The 18,804-nt window shown below is 40.1% G+C and overlaps 1 protein-coding gene across 2 annotated transcripts in view; it reads left to right on the top strand.

The window, feature by feature from the left end:
* The first annotated feature begins 47 nt into the window (after positions 1 to 47).
* kif22 (kinesin family member 22) overlaps positions 48 to 18,804 on the top strand; it is a 42,533-nt gene continuing 23,776 nt past the window's right edge. The window contains exons 1-7 of one of the 2 annotated variants that reach the window (XM_070448379.1): positions 48 to 72; positions 593 to 788; positions 998 to 1,125; positions 1,681 to 1,835; positions 2,181 to 2,390; positions 12,413 to 12,809; positions 18,325 to 18,442. In XM_070448379.1, coding sequence (XP_070304480.1) covers positions 63 to 72; positions 593 to 788; positions 998 to 1,125; positions 1,681 to 1,835; positions 2,181 to 2,390; positions 12,413 to 12,809; positions 18,325 to 18,442 — 1,214 coding nt within the window. In that variant the 5' untranslated portion in view covers positions 48 to 62. Of the gene's footprint in view, positions 73 to 224; positions 395 to 592; positions 789 to 997; positions 1,126 to 1,680; positions 1,836 to 2,180; positions 2,391 to 12,412; positions 12,810 to 18,324; positions 18,443 to 18,804 lie in introns of those variants that run through there. The other variant, XM_024007543.2, reaches the window with a different exon arrangement.

Raw genomic sequence — 18,804 nt, 5'->3', positions numbered from 1 at the left:
GACAGTGGGGGCGGGACGTAAGGAACCATCCACCCAAAAATAATTATTAATTTCCAAGCTTCATGATTTCAGGTAACAATATTCAAATCGACCAAATGTATATTATATTGCTTACTTGGAAATTGCAACATTTACGTGATTTTGACAATTACAWTTTTGGGATGAGGAAGTGGTGGAGGAAGTTTACGTCATAGGTCATACGACCAAGAGTGTCGATTGGCTCAGTTTGGTTACGGCCCCTTTGCCTTATCGTTTGAAAATATTGGGCGGAAGGCCATTTTACGATCGTTTGAGTCTTTTTTTGAATCAACAAATTCTGGCATCATTTACTTTAGCAAACATCTTGAACTTTTTATACAAACCACATTTTATAGAGAACAGGAGAAAACTATCGGTAAGGTTGAGTGTTTTATTCGCTTTAGATTCTCGACAACTGAACTGGCTAACGACGTCTAACAACAAAGATAGCCAGCGGTCTGCCACCCTATGTGTTTCAAGCTTGTTTGCTAGCTAACATTAGCTGGCTAACCCGTGTTTATTAGACTCTCATTATCACTTTCTARCTAAGTAAAGGTAATTTCTTGTTTCATAGACATGGCGGCCCAGCGCGTGGCCGAGGACGTTGTGAAAGGAACCAAACAGACAGCCAGAGTTCGGGTTGCGGTGCGCCTACGGCCCTACATGCACATGCAGGACCAGAAGGGCGAGGGGGCCTGCGTAAGAAGACTGGATACGGAGACCCTGGAGATAATCAACTGGAGGAACGCCACAGAGACTCTGCAATACCAGTCAGTGGCTTTTTGCCTGATACAATATCAACCTTTAGTCATCACATGCCCGTTTATTTTAATAGTTGATTTAAAAAAAACAGATGTTGTTGAACATAGAAGAGAGTGTGTTTGGGGACCAGATGGATCACTTGTTTCCTTTCGAGTGTGTGGGGCACAAAATACCACAGGCAACAGACTGTCCCTTAAAATTCTGTGGTGGGTTTCAGGTTTGACGTCTTCCACGGTGAGGAGACAACTCAACAGGAGGTGTTCCTCTCTTCAGTGAAGCCCATTCTGCCCCACCTACTGAAAGGACAGAACGCCAGCGTCTTTGCCTACGGCCCAACAGGAGCTGGTATGTCAAAGGGCTCTCCTTTATGTATTCCTTTGAGGGCGATACAAGGTACTGTCAATGAGTTGCTGCCACAGACTGATTTTAGGTTAAGCATCAGTACTTTCACTCTCATAAGATTGGCCCTATACGGCCTTCCACTGCATTTTTTTGCTCTTCCATCATATTTATATCATTGATGTTTCTAGACCTGCTTATCAGCGCTGTGCGTATGTGCAGCTTTGAGTATACTCTAATGCCACGGTTCCCAGCCATTACACGGACCACCAAATCAGTCATAAGTTGCAACAAAAAAATCTGGTCAAATTTCGAGTCAGTTTTAGCAGTGAACGTAACATATTAAAGGCATCTTATTACAAATTGGAAAAATATATATGAAAAAAATTATGCATTCGGTACGGCTGCGGATCACGGCCTGAAAACCACTGCTCTAATTTGCATTATCAGTAATGGCTAAACGAGTGGTTAGCAGCAATATTTTATAWCTGGAAGCATGCTCGAAAACTCCATTATCCACCAGCCAGCACCAACCGCCTGCTCCTCTATCTCCTCACCTAGGGAAGACCCACACTATGCTGGGCAGTCAGGAACAGCCAGGGGTGATCCCACGGGCGGTCCGAGGTGTCTTCAACCTGGTGAAAGCCAAAGAGAGGGAGCACGAAGGCTGGGACTACAGCATCGGCATGTCCTACTTGGAAATATACAACGAGAAGGTAGGACTGGGTGGTCTGATGTTTTATGTAATATGCCTAGCGGGTTTGTTTGGTTATAATTGTTGCTGGTATTTATTGTGATGCATTGTGAGTATTTTCATGTGTTTGCAAATATGTCATTAATCAATTTGTCATTCCTCGCCTCCTCAAAACACATCAGGGGAGAAAGTCAGAAGGGAGGGGCCTTAGATCCTCTCCTCCAATGCATTTTTGAGAATGAGGTGGACACAAAGAATAGAAAGGGAAACTAATGTCGAATCAATGATTTGGTTTTATTTTACTGAGACTTTTTTTGGCAGTGTTTTTACATCCCATGGTCTGTCCCTGGATCCTTCCCTGTTCCAGGTGCTGGACCTGTTGTCTCCCAGTGCTCAGGATCTGCCCATCCGAGAGGACAAGGACAGGAACATCTTCATCCCGGGCCTGACCCGAACGCCCCTCTCCTCCTTCTCCGACTTCCACTCTCACTTCATCCCTGCCAGCCTCAACCGCACCACGGCCTCCACCAAGCTCAACCAGCGCTCTAGCCGCAGCCACGCCATTCTACTCATCAAGGTTTCTACACACTCTGACTCCCATAGGTTTATATATTTCCCATGAATTGCTTAGTATTAGATGCATAACATGACATAGATAGATTTACATAAAACATCCCTCTGGTTGCTGCTGCTATGCCTGTTGGGACAATCTCGGGGAGGTAAAGACCTCTGTCTTTAATAGCACAGTCTGTGTGGCTAGTGAATAAGGCAACTCATATTTTGCAGTCTGAACACAGATTTAGATATCTCTGTAGCAGAGCCATAGATGGAGCACGAAATGATTTCCCCACCCTCTCCCTTCCTCTTTCCCTCCACTCTCCATACCTTTATCCTTCTCCACTTTTCTCCCTTGCTCCTTCCCCACCATACCTTTATCCTTCTCCCAGTTTTCCCATTCTTCTTTTCCTCCTCAATTATAATGGTTAATTCTAAATGTGGGCCTTGGTAATAATGTCCAACTGACACTAGTGGAAATGTATCGCTTCTCCTTGTGCTTTAAGCAAATTGTCTGAATTACTGTCTGACTACGGTATGTTAAATCTGAATTATTAATTTTGGATGATTTTTAATCTGGATTGGTTGATGCCAGTATCAGATTGGCTGAGAGAGATTTAGCTCAGTACAAATATAACTTGGCTGATAACTAAAACAACTTGCCCCAACTTTAAACACCCYGAAAAATGAACTATTTGAGATATTATTCTAACAAATGCCCCACATAAGTATACTGCCAATGGAATATTCTCGGGATACAAATCTTTCCCTTTAAAGACCATTCGATACATATCTAAATACATGGGCTCCGATACAGGAACGATGCGTTTTAGTTTGAAACGATTCGGTTTGATTAGAGAATGAATCAATGCAATCGTTGCGTAAACACATTCATTTTCCATTCTAAATTAAAATCTGCTGCTGATGGAGCTCATGAGCTGGCCTCTGCGCTGGATCTGTCTGAGCTGAAGTGTGCGTGTATAAATTGTGTGTGTCTATGGTGTATGTACGATGTAGGCACCTGATCTGAGCCATAAGGGAGACTAGGCATCTACCACTCCACTATCATCATGGGGTGGCGGGCGGTGGCAATGTAGCATGTTTTTTTGTGTGTGTGTGTGTCCGTTCTGAAATCACCATCACCCAGTAATTAACTTGTCATTTTTGCAGATTAAGTGTTTGGGCTAGTAATGTATCAATATATGTTTACAAATTAGCTATGACATAGCCAATGAATACTGTATATATGGCACAACTTTGAATTTCACCTCATCTTAAAATCAAATGGTTTTGACCGTTCGGAAGTTTTTAGTGGGCTTCTTTTCCCTTGGTTTTGCTTCGCAAAGTGATTGATGTGCTCAGTTATGAAATGATCAGTTTTACCATCTATTTCTCAAGATGACCATATACGCTGATTGTTTAGCCTAAAGCAAAACTACCAAAACTATTGCTGACGGTGAACCTGAAGAATCAAAATGAAATCTATTGTTAGCCCTGTTCAGCAGGTAGTCTATAGCCAAATGAGAGTTGCCTCCGGTAGCTTAATTTTATTCCAGTAAAACACACTTTTCAAGAGYGCATCAGGCGTTAAGGCTGAGCCCTGTCTCATCTTGTCCAGAACAAGTAACAAAAAAATCGATCACCAATCAAACGATTACTCCAATCAGAATTGGATCAGAGAGACAAACATTGGAATAATATTCAAATCTATTTTTCCATGTAGTCCTACGTGTATATTGGCTACAGTCTCATGTACAAACCGATGCTGGCATGAAGGCGCCAGAAAATGTAGTCAAACTTTAATGAGACTTTTAATTACATAAATATATTTGACAAATATAATGAAGGATAATTAACATGAGCGTCTAAAGGCTTGATTCTGTCGGTATACTCGAGACACAGTTAGTTCAGATCAAATGGTCACAAAACCGGAGGGTGAAGGAGAGTGCCTTTTGCTCACAACACATCAACCACTTTGAATCTGAGTGGAGGTGCTCAGCATTTTGAAACGTATGTTTATAWTTCATATAGTTCATATTAATAACCCATGCTAGTTGAAGCATCTCCCCCCTTTCTGACTTGATTTCGAACTAATATTTTCCTCTTGTCACATGAAACTATGGCTGGGCGATATATCAATTTGATTAATTCAAATTTGTTTTTGTGCGATATGCCAAATGGCTGTATCACAAGAATTTAGGTTTTGTTGTTTTTACGAGGGGTTACATTATAACTTTGGCAAATGCGGCATCTCGCCCTCTGTCAGCCCATACTGAACCGATCCATGAACCAACGGCGTCACATCACATGCTAAAAAGTTGTCCACAAATAACAATCCTGGACACCCATTCCCAAGTTGTAACCATGCCCGTGAAGTGTAGCGGCGGACATTCTATCAAAATGGACAATGAGGTAGCCAGCTCAGCCTCTCGTGAGAATGAAATCATTCCCAAGGGTAGCAATGTTTGTTCTGTCATATGGAAGTGGTATGGGTTTGAGGTCAGATGTTCAGCAAATCAATGTCCTGTGCAAAGTGTGTCTCAAGACAATTGCCACCAGCTGTGGCAGCACAACTAACCTCTTCCAGCACCTGAGACGGAAACACTCAGTGGAATGGGACGGATATGTGAAACTACACGATGCTGATGCTTCCAGTTGTCCCACTCCCAAAATGTCTGGTAAAAGACAATATACCATAGCCGCATAATTTTCAAACGTCRATCCATATGACAAGAACAGTTTGAGGTGGTAGAAGATAACGTTTCAAAATGCTGAGCACCTCCACTCAGATTCAAAGTGGTTGATGTGTTGTGAGCAAAAGGCACTCTCCTTCACCCTCCGGTTTTGTGACCATTTGATCTGAACTAACTGTGTCTCGAGTATACCGACAGAATCAAGCCTTTAGACGCTCATGTTAATTATCCTTCATTATATTTGTCAAATATATTTATGTAATTAAAAGTCTCATTAAAGTTTGACTACATTTTCTGGCGCCTTCATGCCAGCATCGGTTTGTACATGAGACTGTAGCCAATATGCACGTAGGACTACATGGATAAATAGATTTGAATATTATTCCAATGTTTGTCTCTCTGATCCAATTCTGATTGGAGTAATCGTTTGATTGGTGATCGATTTTTTTTTGTTACTTGTTCTGGACAAGATGAGACAGGGCTCAGCCTTAACGTGACTTATCATATAGCAAAATATATGGTCCCCATCTATACGGTGGAAAAGCCTGGCTTCAAAAAGCTGCTAAACACAATTGACCCCAAATATCAGCTACCAGGCAGCAAGTATTTTGCGGAAGAAGCATTGCCACGGTTATTCATCGCTACCTGCGAACGAGCAGTGGTGGGGATAAAGTACCCAATTTATCATACTTGAGTAAAAGTAATTTACAAATGAAGCACGTGTGTTTAGTAAGTAGGGGTGACCAGAATGTTTTCTTGATAAGTGTGTGAATTGGACCATTTTCCTGTCCTGCTTTTGATTGTCAGGGAAAATGTATGGAGTGAAAAGTACTTTTTGGGGAGGGGGTGTAGTGAAGTAAAAGTTGTCAAAAATATATAAATAGTAAAGTACACATACTACTTAATAGTACTTTAAATAATTATTACTTAAGTACTTTAGCCAGCTTCTCTGTGACTCTTTCACAGTGGTGTAATGTGTCGTACTTTTCCACCACAGCCGATCTATGGTCGACCAGAACGTTGGAGCCATATCTAAGCTTGACAGTCCAGTATATAGATGGAGAATGGACATTGCTAAATGTATGCCTCTAGACATCATACTTCCCCGATGACCATACGGGTGAAAAAATAGCCCAGGGTCTCAAAGACACACTGGCATGGACGCTGAGAGAAGACATACGGTGTACATGATAAAAGCATTGCGCTTGAACAAGTGGACCCGTCTGCAGTGCTTTGAACACAGGCTTCACCTCGCTATCGGTAAGTGTGACATTGGATAATGAAAATGCATTCAATAAATGAATCTTCAGACCAGCTGTAAACATTTATTTTATTATAATAATAATAATTTACCTTTGTAGCTGGTTGTAATTCTACCAATCCAATAGCAAATTAACCACAGGCATGTTTAAAGAATAACAACAATATGGACTAAATGTAATTGATTTGAAATCTTTTCAATCAAAAAGATTAAATATGTAATCATATAGGCCTATGCATTCCTAAACAATGTAGTAGTATTATACAGGGTGAAAAGTTTTTGCCAATATGTTTTTTGTTAAATAGAAATAAGGCTTATCAAAACCTGTTACATCACGATGTGTAGGAATGCTGTGTTTGTTACATTACTAAAAATGTTGCCATTCTAAATATTATTATTTWTTTTTTTACAGAGAATGGTGTGAAAGCCCCTCGGATTGACCGTGCCATCGGGGTATGCAAAAAGGTTGTCATCAGCTTCTCCTTCAGCTTCAAAAATAGCAGAGATATGGTTTTGGTACCAGGTGGGGTTCAAGACAGAAGATGGTTGAACGAGTCCTGGAGCAGGAGAAGGCCATAGCACGGGTCATGGGCACAGAGAAGAAAAGCAGGCACCTGATGCCCAGCTGGCATTATATCAACGTTTTGGAGTCRGTGAACAAAGCCAAAAGCCCACTACAAGAATTCACTGATGTGTTGTCTGGAAGCTTGTGCTGCATCTGTTCAACACCTCCTGCAGCCAGAGGAGGGTGAGAACGGTCTCACAAAGCAAATCAAGAGCGCAACACTGGAGTATCTAAATGACAAGTACGATGACCCTGCCAAAGAAGACCACCTGGATATGGCTTCATTCAATCAATCAAATGTATTTATAAAGCCCTTCTTGCATCAGCAGATGCCACAAAGTGCTGTACAGAAACCCAGCCTAAAACCCTAAACAGCAAGCAATGCMGGTGTAGAAGCAGAACCGGATCCCCGGTCCAGGAAAAAATGCATAGCAGATGACAAGGTTGAAGGCATCAAACAAAGAGCTGTTTTGGAGCTCCAGTCTCTGCGAAGCTGAGAAGAGCACACCTTAGCCTGGCACAGCTCTGCATGTGCGCCTAGAAGCTGAACCTGTGGCTAAGAAGAGCAAGAAAATACTTGCAAGCGTCTTCAAGAAGACCGTAACGTCTGCCTCCCAGTCAGAGGATGACACCATCAAAACTGAGCTGTCAAGCTAATTGACACAGACCCAGACACGGACTCGCTTGAGTGGTGGAGGCTTCAGAAGGCCAACTTCCCAAGACTGAGCGATCTTGTAAAGAAGTACCTATGCATTCCTGCTACAAGTGCCCCTTCAGATGGTGGCATGTTGTAGGGCATGCCTCAAGCCAGAGTCGGTAGACAGGCTTGAGTTCCTCCAGAAACCTATAGGAGCAAAGTAAAATATTATTTTGTTTGACAGAAATTTAGTATTTGTTTTATTTTGAACATTTTCAGGGATACATGAGGCATGTTTTCATATTTAAAAAATATTATGTTCAATGACAGCCTGGCAAGTGATGGTGTTCGTTTGTTTATTTTGCACATATAGGCTTAATTGATACAGAAAGTGGCATTGTTTATTTCTTCATTTTAATGAAGAAAACACCTATTTTAATTGTCTTCCCCCCCCCCRAAAGAAACACAAAAAATCGAGATACACAGTGCATTCGGGAAGTATTCAGACAGCTTGACTTTTTCCACATTTCGTTACGTTACAGCCTTATTCTAAAATTCATTACATTGTTTTTCCCCCTCATAAATCTACACACAATACCTCATAATGAGAAAGTAAAAACAGATTTTTTTTAAATTTGTGCAAAGTGTGGCTACTTTGAAGAATCTCAAATATATAATATATTTTGATCTGTTGAACACTTTTTTGGTTATTACATGATTCCATCTGTGTTATTTCATCATTTTGATGTCTTCACTATTATTCTACAATGTAGAAAATAGTGAAAATAAAGAAAAACCCTTGAATGAGTCCAAACCTTTGACTGGTACAGGCCACCTACTTCGCGTTGGGCACAGTGCGCGGTTTGACTAGGCAGGCTACTGATATTCCCTGGGGTTGTTCGGTATGTGAAATTACTTGTAGATCAATGACTGTCAACACAGTTGCATGCTTAATTCGACACTGAAGGAGAGGACGCAACTGTTGTCAAAAACTGTAGCTTATTTTTAGGAGGGTTTAAAGAAGGCAATATAAGCAACAACAAAAACAATTGTGAATCTGTTAATGGTGATGTTTAAATAGATTTTCTGACTGAAGAATCGAGGACCAATGCATCCATAGAATTTTTGCTAGTGAGCTCAGTGACCAGTGACCATTGCCTGCATAAGAGATGCAAAGCTACCTAAATACCATCCATGCWTTATTACAAAGACATCTATTTGAAAGAATAGTTTCTGGACATTCTTCTAATTCCATTAGAGAGAATCCTTTATTCACCTCGAAAGTGACTGTAAATAAAGAATGATGAACTCCCATATACACATTCACATTTTTTTTTTATTTCAACCATTTTATATATATGATGTACTAAGTAGAGATCGACCGATTTATGATTTTTCAATGCCGATACCGATTATTGGAGGACAAAAACGCCGATACCGATTAATCGGACGATTTTATTAAAAAATAAATAAAAATGTTTTGTATCATACACACACACATTTTTGTAATTATGATAATTGCAACAATACTGAATAAACAATGGACATTTTTATTTTAACTTAATACATAAATACACACACACAGCTCTGAAGTGACAATGATACTGAAGAGTCTGCTTAGGAGACAAATACTCTCAACTGTTTGAATAAAAATAGAGTTTAAGTTACCTGTGATGAATGTTGAAAACAAAAACTGTCATTTCTATATGCAGGAAATCCTATTTTAATAATGGGCATGGTAAGAATTGACGACCAAAGTGCGAGTCATAATTCCCATGACACCTTCTAGCAAAATCTGAAAAGCTGTTCCTTCATTTATTCCATAGGATATTTTTAGATTCACTTAAAATAAGGTCTGTGTTTCGTGTAGGCTTACACCACCGTGCCAATTTTATAACTGTGTAGATATCCATAGGACAAGGTAACTCTGATCAATATTGGCTAAATATAAGCGAAGATCATTTTTTTTGTAGGAGTGGATTTATGAAAATATGTTGACATGTTACCTTATCCTAGTGGGATTTACACGGGTATCAAAACGTCGAGGTGGTTTAAGCCTGCACGAAACACAGACCTTATTTGAAGTAGATCAAGACATTCTCTATGGAAGACATGAACGGTAAAATAATGAAGGAACCCCTTTCAAGTTCAGCCGCAAGTTATTACAGGAATTATAACGCGTCGACTATTTCTCTCTAAACCATATACCTTTGACTAATCCGGAAACTATCACCTCGAAAACAAAACGTTTATTCCGTTCCGTATTTTATCTAACATGCATGAGTCTAAATATTCCTGTTACATTGCACAACCTTCAATGTTGTCATAATTACGTAAAATTCTGGCAAATTAGTTCGCAAAGAGCCATGCGGCCCAAACTGTTGCATATACCCTGACTCTGCGTGCAATGAATGCAAGAGAAATGACACAATTTCACCTGGTTAATATTGCCTGCTAACCTGGATTTCTTTTAGCTAAATATGCAGGTTTAAAAATCTATACTTGTGTATTGATTTTACAAATGGCATTGATGTTTATGGTTAAGTACACATTGGAGCAATGACAGTCATTGATTGATTGTTTTTTATAAGATAAGTTTAATGCTAGCTAGCAATTTACCTTAGCTAACTGCATTCGAGTAACAGGCAGGCTCCTCGTGGAGTGCAATGTAATCAGGTGTTAGAGCATTGGACTAGTTAACTGTAAGGTTGCAAGATTGGATCCCCCGAGCTGACAAGGTTAAAAATCTGTATCTTTGTTGATAAATTGGCGCCCAAAAATACCCCGGCCATTCCGATTAATCGGTCGACCTCTAGTACTAAGTGCCATGCAGCTCTCTGCCCCACTTATTGCAGAATCGTTAACCTATATTTTTAACTTAACAGTTGTTTTTGGTGTTGTTCCTAAGATCTGGAAAGCGGAACATGTCCTCCCCCTACACAAAGGAGGAGATCCTTCTGACTTAGATAAATTGAACCGTATTTATCTTGGCTTTCCAAAGTTTTAGAATCCCTGCCCAACTCTCAGCTAATATATTTTTTTCTCATCCTTTTCTAAATGGGCACCAGTCTGGTTTTAGACCTGGTCATGGCACCATTTCAGCTGCTACGCTTGTTCTAGATGTGTTAAATTGCTTAGATCATTAAAACCATTGTGCTGCCTTATTTATAGACATTTCCAAGGTATTTGACACTCTTGACCATTAGATTCTCATTCAAAAGCTGACTGAAATAGGCCTAGATCAGTTCTCAAACTGAAGCCTATCTGTCAGATAGGACACATTGCGTGATTTCTTATGGTGTAAACCAAAGTCTAGTTTCATGTATATTACAAAAGGTRTAATGCTGGGATCGGTATTGGGGCGTGTTCTCTTCACTATTTATATGAATAATTTTGGTCTATCTGTTTATAATATTCATTTGTATTCAGATGACACATATCTATGCTATTGCCCAAACTGTTGACCAGGCTGTATTCGAGCTGTGATCTGACTTTGTTACCTTACAAAAAGTTGGTTTAAAACTTGTCCTTGATGTGGACAAGACTAAATATACAGTGCCTTCAGAAAGTATTCGCACCCCTTGACTTTTTCAACATTTTGTAAAAGTGGGATTTAATTTGCTTTTTTTTGTCGATGATCTACACAAAATACTCATGTCAAAGTGGAAGAAAAATGTAACATTTGTAAAATATAAAAATATTTAATGTATGAAAAAGAACACACTTGATTATATAAGTTTTCAAACCCCTGAGTGTTAGAATCACATTTGGTAGCGACTACAGCTGTGAGTCTTTCTAGATAACCCTCTAAGAGCGTTCCACACCTGGATTATACAGTCATTTTATTTTAAACGTTCTTCAAGCTCTGTCAAGTTGGTAACTCTTCATAACTCTTCATATTCAGTACATAAAGTTAATATCTTTGACACATTATTTGAAGTTTTACTTTAGTGCCGTATTGCAAACAGGATGCATGTTTTGGAATATTTTTGTTTCTGTACAGGCTTCTTTCTTTTCACTCTGTCAATTAGGTTAGTGTTGTGGAGTAACTACACTGAACAAAATAATAAACTCAACATGTAAAGTGTTCTCAGGTTAAAGGCACTGAAATAACAGATCCCAGAAATGTTCCATGTGCACAAAAAGCGGATATCTTTCAAATGTTGTGCACTTACATCCCTGTTAGTGAGAATTTCTCCTTTGCCAAGATGGCCCATCCACCTGATGGGTGTGGCATATCAAGACACTGATTAAACAGCATGATCATTACACAGGTGCACCTTGTGCTGGAGACCATAATAGGCCACTCTAAAATGTGCAGTTTTGTCACACACCACAATGCCACAGATGTCTCAAGTTTTGAGGGAGTGTGCCATTAGCATGCTGACTGTAGGTATGTCCTCCAGAGCTGTTGCCAGATAGTTGGCTTGTTCTCATTAAAGACCCGTAGATCACTTCATTACTACCTTTTTTGTTTGCCAAACTATACAAGCTTCCCACTTACCTTATTTAGTTCTTAAAGTATAAAAACATGACATAAGCAACCCTGTGAACGGGTTTGGTAACTCTTGAGGTTCCTCAGGTCTCCACTGAGCTAGGTAAATCCGCTTTTAAGTTTTTTAACGCTCCACATTTTTGGAATCGCTTACAAAATGCATTATGTTTGGATTTGCTCAGTTTAAAACTCTGACAAATGAGTTCACGAGGTGTGCAATTGTTTTGATTTTACTTTTGATAACTTGTTTGTGATTGATGTGCTAGTGTACTTCGTATTGTAGTTTTATATTTTCTTTTATGTCTTCAGGGCACTATTGAAAATGAGACACCTGGTCTCAATTGGGCTTCCCTGAATAAATACAAGTTAATAGTTCCTTCTGCCTCTCCCCAGGTGGTGCGGACACAGCGCAACCCCCCGCACCGGCAGCAGACAGGCAAGCTCTACCTCGTGGACCTGGCCGGCTCGGAGGACAACCGGCGTACGGGCAACAAGGGCATCCGCCTAAAGGAGAGCGGCGCCATCAACCTCTCCCTCTTCACCCTCAGCAAGGTGGTGGACTCACTCAACGCGGGCGGCGGCGGGCGTGTGCCCTACCGTGACAGCAAGCTGACGAGGCTTCTGCAGGACTCGCTGGGCGGCTCGTCCCACTCGGTCATGATCACCAACATCGCACCCGAGTACACATACTACTTTGAAACCTTCACAGCACTCAACTTTGCCGCCAAGTCCAAGCAGATCGTCAACAAGCCCTTCGTACGGGAGACGGTGACCGTGCCGCCTGTACAAGGTGAGAAAGGGGGGTGAAATTCAGAGCTATTTATATTATGGGCCCGTTCATTGCAGGCAGCAAGTAATATGGCACAGCACAATTATAGATTTTGATGGATTCGAGTTTTGACAAGAACCCTGTGGTGCTAAAATGACTCACCCCTTTTTTCCTGGTGGTTCTTGTTTGACATAAAATTGTTTGACATAAAAATTGTATTAATTTTTTTTTTTTGACAGCAATGTATGTATGTATGTTAATGACTCCATTATACAATCATACAATCAATTTGTCATAGTTTTTGCCAATCTAACTTCCAAACAACATAATGGTAATTGAGTTGAGCTTGTTTTAGCTACAGATTACTAACTATCCCTTCCATTTAGGACTTCTTATATTGGCAACTATTAGAACATATTATTTTGTTGAACTGATCAATAACATAGAAGCATTCTCTTTTATACAAGTGTGTGCAGTCTCTTTTACGAAAGTAATGACTCATTTACGAGGCAGAATTTGGCTGTCGAATCTGACTGTGCTTATGGAATCTAGTAGAAACCGGACGGGAGTCGAGGTAGACTAAGAAGTGATTAGATTTTTTGGTGACGAGAGAGACGAGTTAACGTTTGTGGTCGCAATCAGCTTTGAAGTCAACATATTTTGTGTTAGGGTATGCATATTATCACACAAAAAGTACTAGGGAAGTGAATTCAGCTGTAAGCTAGCAAGGAAAGTTAGCTTCCAGTTTTAATTGTAGCCTAGCGGGGTATCGTCTTGCATCATAAGTGTTCTAGGCTGTATGGACATTGTTTTGCCTACAGTAATGAACAGTTTCAACATTTCTACATGCCGTGGTGCATTATTCAAGTGTGTTAACTTCTGTGCAGCGTGACTGGGGAGCTAACAATGCAGCCTAGACAGCTCTAGCAATGATTGAGTAAATGGAGCAGGCACTTTGCTCTTCATGCTTTTAAAGGGGCTATGCTCATTTAGACTTGATCCCCTCAATCACGTGAGACACATTTGAAAGATGAACTGAACGTAACAAATCCTAGTACAGAACCATTATCTATTTTTGAAAAAGTACAGCATTTACAGAGTACCGTGGAACACTAGTAAGCTGTAATGTATTATGGAAACTATCCCAAAGTTAAGGTTCTTTAGAAAACCCAGTTGGATGATTCCCAGAAACAGGGAATAAGCTGGGAGGGAACCCTCTTACCAAGATTTCTTAAAAACCTGGGAACTTTTAGAAAGTTTACATTTTATAAAAGCCCAACTCGAYGTGAGAATGTGCTTATCCTCCAGCAAACTTTAGATAATGTGTACGCACAGTTTCTAGTGGTTGAAGTATTRTGTCGCAAGGCAAAAGTAGTAGCCTTGCGCAAATGGGGAATATATGACTCTTAGGTAGCCTAGCTAAATATAATAAGATGTAAACATTTGCCGTTAGTGAGAAGAGTGAAACTTTATTTATGTCTCTGCATTCCAAAATAATTAGAAAAATACATTTCCATGATCATTGCAGAATAAATTCCTCACCTTTTCTCACTATTGTGGTTTCATAGGCTACTTGCAAAGTAGTCTATAGGCCTACAACAAGTTAGTATAGGCTACCATTCGTCCCATCTCATTTAATTGGACCCACATCACAGTAGTAAATTATATGAGCTATTTCAAGTATTTTGCTCTATGCGATCCAATCCGAAGCGCAGTTTAACGGTTGAATAATGTTTCACCCTTTCCATTGGCATTTGTAAGCTAGACCTACAGTTGAAGTCGGAAGTTTACATACACTTAGGTTGGAGTCATTAAAACTYRTTTTTCAACCACTCCACAATTTTCTTGTTAACAAACTATAGTTTTGGCAAGTCAGTTAGGACATCTACTTTGTGCACAAGTMATTTTTCCAACAATTGTTTACAGACAGATTAATTAACTTATTATTCACTGTATCACAATTCCAGTGGGTCAGACGTTTACATACACTAAGTTGACTGCCTTTAAACAGCTTGGGAAATTACAGAAAATGATGTCATGGCTTTACAAGCTTCTGATAGGCTAATTGACATAATTTCTGTTAATTGGAGGTGTACCTGTGGATGTATTTCAAGGCCTACCTTCAAACTCAGTGCCTCTTTGCTTGACATCATGGGAAAATCAAAAGAAATCAGCTAAGACCTCAGAAAAACAATTGTAGACCTCCACAAGTCTGGTTCATCCTTGAGAGCAATTTCCAAACGCCTGAAGGTACCACGTTCATCTGTACAAACAATAGTACGCAAGTATAAACACCATAGGACCACGCAGCCATCATACCGCTCAGGAAGGAGATGCGTTCTGTCTTCTAGAGATTAATGTACTTTGTTGCGAAAAGTGCAAATCAATCCCAGAACAACAGCAAAGAACCTTGTGAAGATGCTGGAGGAAACGGGTACAAAAGTATCTATATCCACAGTAAAACGAGTCCTATATCGGCATAACCTGAAAGGCCGCTCAGCAAGGAAGAAGCCACTGATCCAAAACCGCCATAAAAAAGCCAGACTACGGTTTGCCAGGGGGCAAATATCATAATTTTTGGAGAAATGTCCTCTGGTCTGATGAAACAAAAATAGAACTGTTTGGCCATAATGACYATCGTTATGTTTGGAGGAAAAAGGGKGAGGCTTGCAAGCCGAAGAACACCATCCCAACCGTGAAGCACGGGGGTGGCAGCATCATGTTGTGGGGGTGCTTTGATGCAGGAGGGACTGGTGCACTTCAAAAAATTGATTGCATCATGAGGTAGGAAAATTATGTGGATATATTGAAGCAACATCTCAAGACATCAGTAAGTTAAAGCTTGGTCGCAAATGGACATTGACCCCAAGCATACTTCCAAAGTTGTGGCAAATGGCTTAAGGACAACAAAGTCAAGGTATTGGAGTGGCCATCACAAAGCCCTGACCTCAATCCCATAGAAAATATGTGGGCAGAACTGAAAAAGCGCGTGCGAGCAAGGAGGCCAACAAACCTGACTCAGTTACACCAGCTCTGTCGGGAGGAATGGGCCAAAATTCACCCAACTTATTGTGGGAAGCTTGATGAAGGCTACCTGAAACGGTAGCCTACCTGAAGGCTACCTAAAATCTGAAATAAATCATTCTATCTACTATTATTCTGACATTTCACATTCTTAAAATAAAGTGGTGATCCTAACTGACCTAAAACAGGAAATGTTTACTAGGATTAAATGTCTGGAATTTTGAAAAACTGAATTTAAATGTATTTGGCTAAGGTGTATGTAAACTTCCGACTTTAACTATACATATGAATATTGTAATGTCAAGTTTCTTGTGTAGACAATATTTCATTTCTAAGTATAATACATACAGTTGCAAGAATTACCTGATTTACCTGGATTTCTGCATAAATTGGTCAAACAATGTGATCTAATCTTCCACAACAGACAGTCTGCTAAAACTAATAACACACATTGTTGTATTTTTCTTACCTATTTTGAATACATAATTTAAAAATTCAGTGTAGGTTGGAAAAAAATTGTGAACCTCTAGGCTAATGACTACTCCAAAAGCTAATTGGAGTCAGCTAACCTAGAGTCCAATCAATGAGACGAGGTTGTAGATGTTGGTTAGATCTGCCCTGCAATATAAAAAACTCACAAAATGTGAGTTTGCTATTCACATGAAGCATTGCCYGATGTGAACCATGCCTTTAACAAAAGAGATATCAGAAGACCCAAGATTAAGAATTGTTGATTTGCATAAAGCTGGAAATGGTTACAAAAGTATCTTTAAAAGCCTTGATGTTTCAGTCCACGGTAAGACAAATTGTCTAGAAATGGAGAAAGTTCAGCACGGTTGCTACTCTCCCTAGGAGTGGCCGTCCTGCAAAGATGGCTGCAAGAGCACAGCGCTGAATGAGGTTAAGAAGAATCCTAGTGTCAGCTAAAGACTTGCAGAAATCTCTGGAACATGCTAACATCTCTGTTGACGAGTCTACCATACGTAAAACACTAAACAGGAATGGTGTTCATGGGAGAACACCACGGAGGAAGCTACTGCTGTCCAAAAAAAACATTGCCGCACGTCTGAAGTTCGCAAAAGAGCATCTGGATGTTCCACAGCGCTACTGKCAAAATATTCTGTGGACAGATGGAACTACAGTTGAGTTGTTTGGAAGGAACACAACACTGTGCGGAGAAAAAAAACATAGCACACATCAAAACCTCATCCTAACTGTAAAGTATGGTGGAGGGAGCATCATGGTTTGGGCTGCTTTGCTGCCTCAGGTCTTGGACAGCTTGCTATCATCGACTGAAAAATGAATTCCCAAGTTTAGCCTTATATTCTTATGCAAAATGTTTATCTGTCCGCCAATTGAAGCTCAACAGAAGTTGGGTGATGCAACAGGACAACAACCCAAAACATAGAAGTAAATCAACAGAAGAAAATACGCCTTCTGGGGTGGCCCAGTCAGGGTCCTGACCTTAACACGATTGAGATGCTGTGGCATGACAGCAGTTCACACCAGACATCACAAGAATATTGCTGAACTGAAACAGTTGTGTAAAGAGGAATGGTCCAAAATTCCTCCTGACCGTTGTGCAGGTCTGATCTGCAACTACAGAAAACATTTGGTTGAGGTTATTGCTGCCAAAGGAGGGTCAATTTTATGACCAACTTATGCAGAAAGCCAGGTAATTCCAAAGGGTTCACATACTTTTTCTTGCCAATGTATATCAGAACCATTGCAGAATAAATTCCTCACCATTTCTGGTTATGTTGAGACGGTTGAGTTTATATTTCCGAAGTAGCCATACAACAATTTACCATCCACATATCATTTAATTGGRCCTATTAGATAGGCTATTATTATTTCTATATGCATCTGACAGGCAGCGTGGTTTATAACACACAGTAAAATTAAACAGGTGAACAGATAGTTTCTTTTGCATTGAAGTGTGTAGCCTGTCACTGTAAGTAGGTCTACTGTGGTATACTCAGATAGTGTATAGACACTATTTCAGAATTCGCGGGCAGTGCAGCATATTTAGGTTCCATAAAAAGTTAATGCAAAACATTATTGCGTTCAAATGATCTGTTTACAAGTCCACAACAATTTGCAATTGTTGGTCTTTCAGAAACGCCTCCCAAAGACATTGGTAGAATGGCGCCGGAGGGGATGGCTGACGTTTTACGTGCTCCTAACCGTTTGATGAAGTTCGCTATTTCCTTTAGATACTGACTTGGTCTAATTCCAGTAGGTCCAAAATATACAGCAAATAAGGACATTGTCACTATAAAAGTTGAATTATGGACGAGTTATAATCTCGTTAAYGCTCAAGTTTTTACGACGGGTCTGATTTTTAAAACGGGAAACATGGGTATGTATGGCATTGTTAAATCTCAGTGTATTTGCATGCTCAGTCTTGGTGACAAATTTACGCAGTGTTTATTTATGAGGCACCAGGATTTTGCAACATTAATTTTGATATGTAATATCATTGATGTCCCCCTCCCTATCTGTGCTGCAGTGAAGAGGTCCAGGGAGGAGCAGGAGGCTGGGCGGTCCGGAGAGCCCCAGAAAAAGAAGCTAAAAGACGTGAAGAAGACTGGCCAGGAGGAGCCTACACCCCCAGCACAGCTACACAGGTTGGAGGCACTTCCCTATTGAACACAATCTATATCTTCCCTACACAAAAAAAGGAACTATAGCAACAAACTATACCAACCGTAATTGTGCAAATAGGGTTTCACAATATATTAGTCTTCATTTCCGTATTAGCCGAGAATTACAGAAAAACATATTGTTGTCAGTGTTGGTCATTATGGCCAAGAAATGATCAATATTGGCTCAATGTCCACATCAGTGCATCCTTAATTTACACACCTGACCCAGTTCACCATTAAGTCGTTCCAGTGTTTAATCAATGTGTTCTACATACATACAGTACCTGTCAAAAGTTTGGACACATCTACTCATTCCAGGTTTTTTTTTAAAATCTTTACTATTT

The sequence above is a fragment of the Salvelinus sp. IW2-2015 genome, linkage group LG18, assembly GCF_002910315.2.
Source record: "Salvelinus sp. IW2-2015 linkage group LG18, ASM291031v2, whole genome shotgun sequence".
Taxonomy (NCBI): Eukaryota; Metazoa; Chordata; class Actinopteri; order Salmoniformes; family Salmonidae; genus Salvelinus; species Salvelinus sp. IW2-2015.
This window is presented reverse-complemented; position numbering and strand designations above follow the sequence as displayed.